This window comes from Centruroides sculpturatus, unplaced genomic scaffold (assembly GCF_000671375.1).
Source record: "Centruroides sculpturatus isolate CEXI.00-Female unplaced genomic scaffold, Cexi_2.0 scaffold1468, whole genome shotgun sequence".
NCBI classification, from domain to species: domain Eukaryota; kingdom Metazoa; phylum Arthropoda; class Arachnida; order Scorpiones; family Buthidae; genus Centruroides; species Centruroides sculpturatus.
Genome location: NW_019386140.1, coordinates 145,825 through 156,456, shown reverse-complemented (window position 1 = coordinate 156,456; position 10,632 = coordinate 145,825). Strand labels below are relative to the sequence as shown.

At 32.6% G+C, this 10,632-nt stretch overlaps 2 protein-coding genes across 2 annotated transcripts in view; both read left to right on the top strand.

Annotated features, from left to right (window-relative positions):
• The first annotated feature begins 267 nt into the window (after positions 1-267).
• LOC111613773 (ubiquitin-conjugating enzyme E2 L3-like) lies at positions 268-8,866 on the top strand. The gene is made up of 6 exons (XM_023355119.1): positions 268-401; positions 625-811; positions 935-1,080; positions 8,148-8,249; positions 8,393-8,579; positions 8,712-8,866. Exons 1-6 carry the CDS (start codon positions 333-335, stop codon positions 8,864-8,866), a joined length of 846 nt encoding a protein of 281 aa, XP_023210887.1. The 5' UTR covers positions 268-332.
• Positions 8,867-9,793: 927 nt separating this feature from the next.
• LOC111613772 (ubiquitin-conjugating enzyme E2 L3-like) overlaps positions 9,794-10,632 on the top strand; it is a 10,674-nt gene continuing 9,835 nt past the window's right edge. The window contains exon 1 of the mRNA XM_023355118.1: positions 9,794-9,814. Coding sequence (XP_023210886.1) covers positions 9,794-9,814 — 21 coding nt within the window. The remainder of the gene's footprint in view (positions 9,815-10,632) is intronic.

Sequence of the window (10,632 nt, the reverse complement as noted above, 5' to 3'; positions counted from 1 at the left end):
TACTTTAATTTCGACCAAAATACTNAAGTTGTAATTTATTAACTTCTGATAGTATTGAAAAACTACAACATCGATCACATTTTTCGTTCGAAAACTATATTTATTTCATCCTCTCATACTTTTATAGTTAACTATAAAAATATGAGAGTATTAATTAATATTATTATTACTATTTATTAAAAGTATTATTAATATTAATAATTTTTTTAACTACGAAATAGTTTATACCTATAAAATTTGATTTTCGGCGTTTCTATAGAAATATTGTTAACTATAAATATAGAAATCAATTTAAATTTTAATAGGAATTAGCAGATTTACAAAAGTCTGGAATGAAAACATTTACTAATATAGAGCCCGAAGATGATAATATTCTTGTTTGGCAAGGATTAGTTGTACCTGTAAGTTGTTTTTTTTTTATAGTTTTTTTTTTTGATTTCGGAATCATGATATTCGATATTTCTTAAATGTAATTGCCTAGATAATGAAATGGAATATTGTTTTGATTCCATAAGGACAAACTAAAGTTTGATTCTTAAAGAGGCGAACATTTAATTTATATTTTAAAGTATAATTATTACAGAATTATTTCAGAATTATTATTATAATTATTTTTGTTTTCAGGATGAACCTCCATATAATAAAGGAGCATTTCGCATTGAAATATCTTTTCCTGCAGAATACCCTTTCAAACCTCCGAAAATTACTTTTCTAACACAGATATATCATCCAAATATTGACGAAAATGGACAAGTTTGCCTACCTATTATTAGCCCCGAACATTGGAAACCTGCAACTAGAACTGATCAAGGTAGCTTTATTTAAACGTAGTTTTTGGAATGTATTATTTCTTATTAAAGATTTCAATTAAAACTAGAAGATACATGAAAAATCAAATTCTCGTATTTTTTTTTTTTTTTTTTCAATTTTCTAGTGATTTATTCTTTATTGCAACTTATCAACGAGCCTGAACCGGAACATCCGTTAAGAGCCGATCTGGCCGAAGAATATAATCAAAACAAAGATATATTTCTAGAACATGCTGAAGAATTTACTGAAAAATTTTCAGAACCAAGGCCAGTTGATTAATTTCAAATCAGGCATTACAGCTCAATTGTATTCTACACAAAATATTTTATTATGCACATTGCATAAATATCTAATTGTTGTTGCAAAATTATTTATATTTGTTAATATTTTTATACTCTATTTCATATAATGTTTGTGTCATGCTTTTTGACTTGGCAAAATTCTGTGTAAATATATATGGAATAAGCTTAACATTTCATGAAAATGTTATATATACACACGCATATCAGACATGAAAATTTATTTAAAAAATTATTTGTTACATAGTTAAATATTTTGTTTATTTATTACAATAAATAAATAAAAGCAGATATGCCAGATTTCAGAGTTTATTTTATTCTAGTTTATAAAATCGAATACAGTATTTGAAGAACTTGCTAATGATAAGATACATTTCATATGAAACAATTTACGTTATATGTTAGAACTGTCTCCTGTAATTAATCTACAATTGAAATGGCTTTTTTAATTATGGAAAACATTTTCGTGTGCCAATTCGGAAAATAGATATCATAATTTACTTTATTTAAAAAAAGCGATAATATTAAAAGTTTTTCATAAAATATTTCAAGACATTAAAACGAAATATTGTAAAATTACTCAAGCTTATTATTTACTAATCATTTTAAGGAGATAAGTTGTTTCTGCTTTTTCTGTATTTGCTACTTAAAACACAGTTGCATATTGAAAATTTAATTGATTCAGTTATTCTTCATAATAGTGAAAATATTACTTTTAACGATCGGTATCAGCATAGTAGAAGTAGATATCGCTTTAAGGATGTATATAACAGTGGCGTGCCGTGACATTTGATGATAGGGAAGCTGTAAGAAGCCGACATCCAGGGGCAATCAGTCAATTGCGCGTCAGCGATAGTCTAGGGTCCATTCGTATCGTTTATTCGATAAGCCAGTAAAAACCGTAGACTTCTCTAAATGCATTTTTAATATTACAATTACGTTCCGAATCGCTAGCCACGATATAAGGGCTACAATTAAAAATAAAATAATAAAAACTTACTCGGTGAAATAAAATGTGTGGTGGATGTACTGGTACTGTGCATACCTGGTACAAAATATTCTTCAATTGTATGAATATACTTTTAAAGAAAATTATAATTAAATACAGTAGACGCCCTATAACGCGGAGATACGTTCCTCGTTATACGAATTTCGCGTTGTAGGAATCCTTAAATACGTGAGCCAATCACAGTCCGACACGTGTGCAGTTTACGGACTACGGCTATTTGAAAGGTTTTCTTCCATAAAATTAATCGATTCTAGACTAATTCGACTTAACATTTCCAAAACACGTATGATTTTTTTGGGAATAATCCGTATAAACTATGCTATAAACAAAAAATTGTAGGATTACTTACCGAGTGTGCACCGTTCGACGTCGCCATNGGGCAAGTTTGCCTACCTATTATTAGCCCCGAACATTGGAAACCTGCAACTAGAACTGATCAAGGTAGCTTTATTTAAACGTAGTTTTTGGAATGTATTATTTCTTATTAAAATGATAGATATGTCTGGTGATATTGACCAAGTGCCTAAATGTACAAAATAAATTCCAAGTTAACTTGATTTCAATCAACTTGATTTAAGTTGTAGTCATTGCATTTCTGATTCAACAAAATTTCGATATAATTACCAATAACTCAATTACATTTTCTAAATTAGTTTAAATGATTGATAGATATCATATGCAAAATACAAATATTGCTTATAAATAAATAGACGATCATTTGTTTATTTTTATTTTGAATACATTAAGTAAAATTGACGATGCCTCATTATAATAACTCCTGTGAAAAACAATACAAAAGAAATCGCATTAAAACACAAATAAGCAAACAACAAAAAAATAAATAAAAAAGTAGACAATATAAAAACATATTATACAAAAATTAATCATAGTGCAAAAAATATAGTCTACTGTATATATATACGCTTATATAAATACTGTATACCGGTATATAAAACGATAATAAAATTCAATGCAAAATAGGCACCTATGAAAGATGCTTTATTATAAAAGATTTTTGCACAATTTCTTAAAATTGTTAAATTATAAAATAAACTCTCTTTAATTTATAAAATCCTAAAAACAAAACAATAGAAAAAAAATTTTCGTCAGACACAATCCGTAAATAGGAGGACAAACAGGACATGTTCCGAGTAATGCGAATAGGGACGCATAAATAATTCATCAAAGAAATAACGCTTATCAAGAAGGCCTAACGAGAGGATACACAGAGATTTAGGTTTCCACTTGAAGGAATCCGTTTTTCCGGAGTTGGGTCAGTTAGCGTGAGTCACTATGACAATTGAGTCAGGTGTGCCAACCGAGGCAGACCCAAAGAAAAGCTACTGAGCCAACTTTGGATTGGACGGTCGAGGAATCTAGAAGTTGGATAAAAAGGAACTTCACTGATCGAAATAGGGAATAAAGGAAAAGGAAAAAGACTATGTTGAATCTTATCCATCCAGAATTATTGTTGTATATAAGTGAGGTTCCAAAAACGGGTTGAAATTAAACATTTATTATTAGAAATTTATTAAAACGAAACTAGAAAAAAAATCGTCTATTGTTAAAAACCGATCAAAGATCGAATTAGTTCTTCTAGTCAAATGAAACCGCGACGAGAGAAAAAAAACGCTATCGATGTAAACAGAACGCAATAATTATAAATGATTAATAATTGTTAACAAACGACCTTTGACAAGTCGCTCATATACAAATAATTAGAACAGAAATTTTGAAAAGGGGAAAGGTTAATGACGAAAAGGGACATTGCCTCGAATCGTTAAATTTCAAAAACGTCACAGACTAAACAACAATGGTGGAAAATATGAGCCAAAATTTCAAAGTTCCATCAACATTTTGCATTCAGTGTAACGGATGGTGTCGAGTAGATTCTTCGAAGCGGATCTTTCTGGTAACTCGAACAGGAATCGTCTTTCGCTTAGAGACAGACGAGAGACCAATCGGAGAACGAGAAAAAAGGGACGTGGAGCCAATCAGAAGAAAACAAAACAAAGAACGGAGATTGATATAATCCCCGATATTCAAGGACAGACTGACTTTCCGAAAACTGTACTCTTGCACACGGTTAGTCAACGCGAAAAAGCAGTTTTCCGTCTGTTGTGCCCAACTTGTAACCTGTGACTATGGACTCAGACCGCCGACACCGACTGACGAATCTCCACACCTGCCGTTGCCCGGGGCCTTCTTTCGAGCAACATTAGAAACATCATCGACAATTCGAACCTCCAATTGTATAAAGAACATTTTTGTTCCATAGTGTAAGTTTAATTTTACGTTTAAAATAAACGGGTTTTGTGAGGTTCTTGTCATCTGTGTCTCCTCCGCCACACCCACACGCGAACGACCCTAGATCATCCTGACGCGGGATTAACGATTCCCCCTAGAAGTCGGCGAACTTACATATATTGTTGTAAATAATTGTAGAATAAATGGACCTGACTGAGATAAAACTGTCGTAAGGTGATTTTTCTGACGAACTCCAAATCCGGGAATCGGGACGGCACAATTCAAAATTTACTACTCCATTAAAATATTTGCGTGAATAATAGTATAAAAACTTGCCAACATGCTGCAGCTAACGAAAAAGTTTTCTTTGCGTTGCAGAGACGTTCTAAATATAAAAGTGACCACAGTTGTTGCATATCATTCTTCTTGGCTATGTTGTCTACATTTAAGCTTTTCTGGTAAAGCTATTCTATGAAAATAACTGTAATGTTGTGGCTGCATTTCGAGAATTTCGCTCTCATAAGAACTTACACCGAAGAACAACACAAGTTCTCAATTTTTTTTCAACTTTTTTCAACATTGCAAATTATCAACTGCATTTGAAAACTTTCCCTAAGTTGTCAATTGTCTTGAGTAAATAAGCAAATAAAAGTTTCATTATTTTATAAATACACTGAACGATCACTGCATTAGGAACATCATGCCAGTACCATTAAATGTAGAGGGATGTTTTGTAATTGTTAGGTCACAATTGCACTTGCATAGTAGACGACAATACTTGTTAGTCATGGTCAAACGGGCTATTTGAGTGACGACAGATTGTTAGGGCCCCGAGATGGGTGCCAATATTTTCGAAACAGCTGCATTCGTAGGTTGTTCTTGTAATATGATGTCCAGGGTATACCACGAGTGGATGGATCATGCACAAACATTCACCAGAAGATCACAGCGGCCGGGACCACGTGTGAATTGTGTACATTAATGTCATTCAGCATAGGACAGTTGTATAAATAGTGCATGACACCGTCCCGCACCCCACACAGCTGACAGCAGTCAGAATTAGAGTGGTGAAACCTTTTCAGGTAAACACGAAAGCGCCCGTGTTCTGTCAAAGATTGGACTAAATCATGTGTCAGTTGAATCCATTTGCTATGAATGCGTTCCTTGACCTTTGGGATAAAACGTCTTGTTATGTGTTGTTGTGGGATCTTGTCTCAATCCAGTTGCCAGGTTTCCAAAGCATTGTCCCAGATAAGGTATTTAAGTCTTGACTTAGGAATGCGATTGTAGGCAGGAGGCATATCAGGATTAGGCGTTACGTTTCGCGCCAGAAAGTCAGCCCGTTCATTACCCTGAATGCCGCTGTGTCCTTTGATCCAATTAATGGCATACTTGTTAAAACACGTAGAAGCTGAATCGAAGATGTCGTTCGCAAGAGGATGAGTATTATCTTTATTCTCCAAAGCAGCAACAGTCGCAGCATTGTCTGTGAAGATGTTTATCAGTTTTTTCACAACGTTAGAGTTGCGCCAGTTGATTGCCATAAATACAGCGAAGATCTCAGCTTGGAAGAGAGAGCGTTCCGGGTGTAGAGCAAAGGAATCACTGTAAACCTATTCACTAGCCTAAAAGATCACAAAGGCACTTGCCGTGCCATCCGTTGACTTCAATCCATCTGTAAAAGCTTCAATCTCTGTATAGGTAACACGAGGAGAGAGTTCCTTCCTTAAGGCAGGATGTGGGAGTATAGATACAGGCCTGTCTAATTCAAACATTGTGGCATTAAAGATGGTTCCGTTAATATCAACATCCCTGCCCCTAGAGATACAGAAACGTTTGCTATTAATTAAATTGGAGAAATTGGAGGATGGGGAGCTTCCCAGCCACCACAGGGAGGGCTGCATTTGAAACAGTGGAATAGCACCTGATAAGTCGTAATAAGGCAATCCTCTGTGCAGACCTCAGACGCCGATGGTTATGAGATTGAGAGGCAGCAGCGCTCCAAACAACAGATGTATATGAGATAGTTGATAAAAACAGGCAATCATATATGGCATTAGCTGCCTCAAAGCTGTCCTTTCTATGTAGTTTCTTGATGGGGCAGGGAAAACCACAAAGGCATCGTCTGCATATGCATAAACACGACATTGGTAACCGAAGTCGGTACGGAAGAAGTTATCGAATAAAATATCCCAGAACAGGGGCCCACAAACAGACCCCTGTGGACAGCCGCATTGTAGCTTACGTGTAAATTGAAGATGCCCCAGAGAGATAATTGCTTCTCTATCCTCAAAGTAATTAGCAGCAAGATGGAATAAGTTAGCCGTACAACTGCACTCATGTAATCTGCGTAAAATTTGCGGCCACCAGGCCGAATTGAATGCATTACTCAGATCTAGGCTGAGGCGGAAGACAAACTTGTAGCTTCGTAGTAGATGTTTGATGTGCCCAACTAACTCTATCAATGCGTCAACAGCTCCATGCTGGCACCGGAAACCATATTGGGCTTCATGGAACAGTCCTCTGGACTCCCAAAACCAATAAATGCGATTAAAAAGGGACCTATCTAAGATTTTCCCCAAGATTGACAGCAAGGAGATATTTCGCATGTTTTGAATGTCGAGAGGTTTGCCCCGATTTTTCGGAATTACCTTGGGCATGTGGAAGAAGGTCGTATGAAGTGGCCAGAGCCGTAACTAGGGTATGGCCAATGTAGCCCCAGCCATAGGCGCCGATTTTATAAAGGTGCCAACGAGAAGCTTTCGAAATAATATGTATTCGAAATTAATAACAAAAAAAAAATTTATATGTTTATTTATATAGTATTTAAATGTCATTAGATAAATTTTTACAATAGCATTTTTTAGAATAAAATTATTATTTTTTTAATAATAAAAATTAAAAATGCGCCATTTTTATTCTTGGCCATTGGCGTCCAAAATCCTAGTTACGGCTCTGGAAGTGATGAATCCCATTTTTTTGCTGAACCACACTGTTGACTAACATAAATAGCATGAAGCCTCATCTCCTGGTTGCACAGTTGGGAGGGTTACACAAACTGGTGGTGGCTTGGTTTAGTTTGATTTTATTGGTGAACGGCATCGCGGCATGTGGGCGATCCGCCAAGGAGTTCTAACAGGTTGAAAAATCTCAGGAAATTTTTGGTAGTCAATGTATTACAGATGTGACAGGATATTATTACCTACAGCTCCATTGTGGACCTAGCAAAACTCACGACGGACTTGATTAAAAGAAAATTATAGTGCCCACGGGCAAAAAGAATACTTTCTGCAACAACATTTTACTGATAATAGTGTGAGTAGTCTTGCTACCTGGCCACTTCATTCTCTGGATGTTTATTCGTGTAATTTCTGGTTATGAGACATTTAAAAAGTATTTATTGAGGACACTATACTGTATACGAGAAGCATCATAAACAAGTAATTACGGTTGACTGTTGAACATTGTTCACATCTTCAGGTTTTACACCTTCAAATGGAACCACATTGAATAGTATTTCCTGCATTGCTAAAGTCTTTGTGTAGCATGAGTGTCTCGTAGAAATAAAATGTTTGTTGTTTATAGTACCAAAAGAGCCATTATGGTGATAATTTTATTTCAAGGAAATGTCTTCCATATGTCTTGAAATGTTATTATATTAGANATTCCTTGCAAATAATCAATAATCAACAAATTTCTTTTAAATCTCAATCGGTAATAGTATTACAAAAACATTCTTAATTAAGATAAATTGAGTTAACTTAATTAATTAATTTTAATTTTTTCAGGAATTAACTGATTTACAAAACTCTGGAATGAAAACTTTTACCAATATCGAACCCGATGATGATAATATTCTTGTTTGGCAAGGATTAATCGTACCTGTAAGCTTTAATTTCCAAAAACAATAAAAAATCAAACGCTATAAATTATTTAATTTAATATTGAATATGAATATTTGGCATTTTAATATTTATTTGAAATATAACTATTACATCGATATATGTATACAATTATTTACTTTTAGGATCAACCTCCTTATAATAAAGGAGCGTTTCGAATTGAAATATCTTTTCCTGCAGAATATCCTTTTAAACCTCCAAAAATTACTTTTTTAACACAAATTTATCATCCAAATATTGATGAAAATGGGCAAGTTTGCCTACCTATTATTAGCCCCGAACATTGGAAACCTGCAACCAGAACTGATCAAGGTGATATTTGAGTTTTTGGTTTTTTGTATATTATTTTAATTTTCTTATTATTTTTTATTATAATATATATCAAAATTAGAAAATTTATATAAAAGTAAATATTTTTCAGTATTAATTATATTTATTATCTAGTGATTTATTCGTTGTTGCAACTGATTGATGAGCCTGAACCAGAACATCCATTAAGGGCTGATCTAGCCGAAGAATATATTCAAAATAAAAACAAATTTCTAAAACATGCTGAAGAATTCACGGAAAAATCTTCGGAGCCGAGGCCAACTGATTAATCTTGGTTCAACATTATAAGCTTAACTATGCTTAGTGCACAATTTCTTCCAATTCTATTTTGTCACTTAGCATAGTATTTCATTATTGTTGCTAAGCAGAGCTTACTTATATTCCTTAATTTTTTATGTTCATAATATTTATTATGTTTATAAATTTTAAACAATGCACAATTCAATGTAAATTCCTATGGAATAAGCATAACATTTCATAAAAATATTTTATATACATTTTCATTATTGTGCAAATGAAACAATATTGAAGTTTATAATGAAGCTACTTCATTAAAATTTTAAGTACTACATTTATGTATATTTTTAAAATAAATAAGCATATCATATGACTTTTCCATTTTATATTCTCTTTATATTTATATTTTTAGTATCTTCGGATTTTAAGAAATATTTTCAAATGAAATTATTTCAATATTTATTTCTTATTATACATACCAAAAAGATTACAGATTTTATGCTTTCAGAATTGAACAAATTAATGCGCATTGTTAATAGGAATTTTTTTAAACTAAAAATTTGAGTAAAATTTTACAATTCTGACTTCTCAAAAGTATTTCTATAACTAATACTTTTTAAAAAAATATTTAAATACCATTTTGAAAAGATTTGTTTGAAAGATTGTAAATACAAAATTATAAAAATCTGTTGCAGTTTTATACCACTACAAAAATGTTCAATAGGATAGAAAGATTAATTATATTAAGGCTATTTTTATTTTAAATAGAATGTAGTTACGTTATAATTAAGGATTAAATTTTAGAAATGACTTACAAAAGTTGTAAAAATTATAATCGTTAGAAAAGCGAATGCAAATTTCAATTGAGATTAAAAGATTTAATTTGTTTAGTAAGATACGAGTATATAAAAATTAAGAGAACATTGTATAATTTTATGAATTCCTTCCATTTCTTCATAATGCTTTACTCAGATTATACAGTAAGACAAAATAACTTCTATTATCTTCTGTAATTGGGCTGTACTGTAATTTGAAAAAATTGTAGACATAAATGCTCAACGTCATCCATCCGTCATCCGTCCATCTGTCTTTCCTTAATCTCGAGAACGGAGTTAGATAGATGAAAGACGAGACTAAACATGGAAAGCTTAGGGGCTGGAAGTCTTGATTAACTGTATATAAACTTCCAATGCAAACTGGAAATCATGTTGTTTCAATTCAAAAATTTCCCCTGAAAGCAGTTAATAGAAGACCATACGACTCTATTGTTAAAGGAAAGTTATGATGATAAGAGCAAGGTAAGATGTACAGGAGCAAGCCCCTGCAGTATTAATTTGAGCATATATTTTAAATAAAATAAAATAAAAATATGATTAAAAATTGCAATAATTCTAAATAAAACGAGCAATTATTTATTGTGACGATGTCACAATAAATAATTGCTCGTTTTATTTAGAACTAGCCTCTTACTCGCGGCTTTGCCCGAGCGGATTTTGCAAGCAAACCCCATTTATATTCAGTATTTCAACAACCATAGTAATTGTTATATAACACCTACCGCTGAGAATGATGAGAATTGCCGAGAATCAAACGAACTATTTTCAATTTGATCAATTTTCTGGAACATTTACAATCGTTCTATAATCGAACCAATATGCAATAACAAATTCGAATTTAAAACGGTTCGAACATTTTTAAAATCGAAATAGATAAAAATATTTATAACAATGTCTGAAATGTTATTAATTTAATACACCTAAGTACTCGATGAAGACTAAATCCTCTCCCTCTCCCCCGC

Coding starts and splice junctions, on each gene's coding strand:
- LOC111613773 (XM_023355119.1), top strand. CDS start 333: ATGAAAACATTTACTAATATAGAGCCCGAAGATGATAATATTCTTGTT. Junction 812..934: donor TGCAACTAGAACTGATCAAG/GTAGCTTTATTT, acceptor TCAATTTTCTAG/TGATTTATTCTTTATTGCAA. Junction 1,081..8,147: donor AATTTTCAGAACCAAGGCCA/GTTGATTAATTT, acceptor TAATTTTAATTT/TTTCAGGAATTAACTGATTT.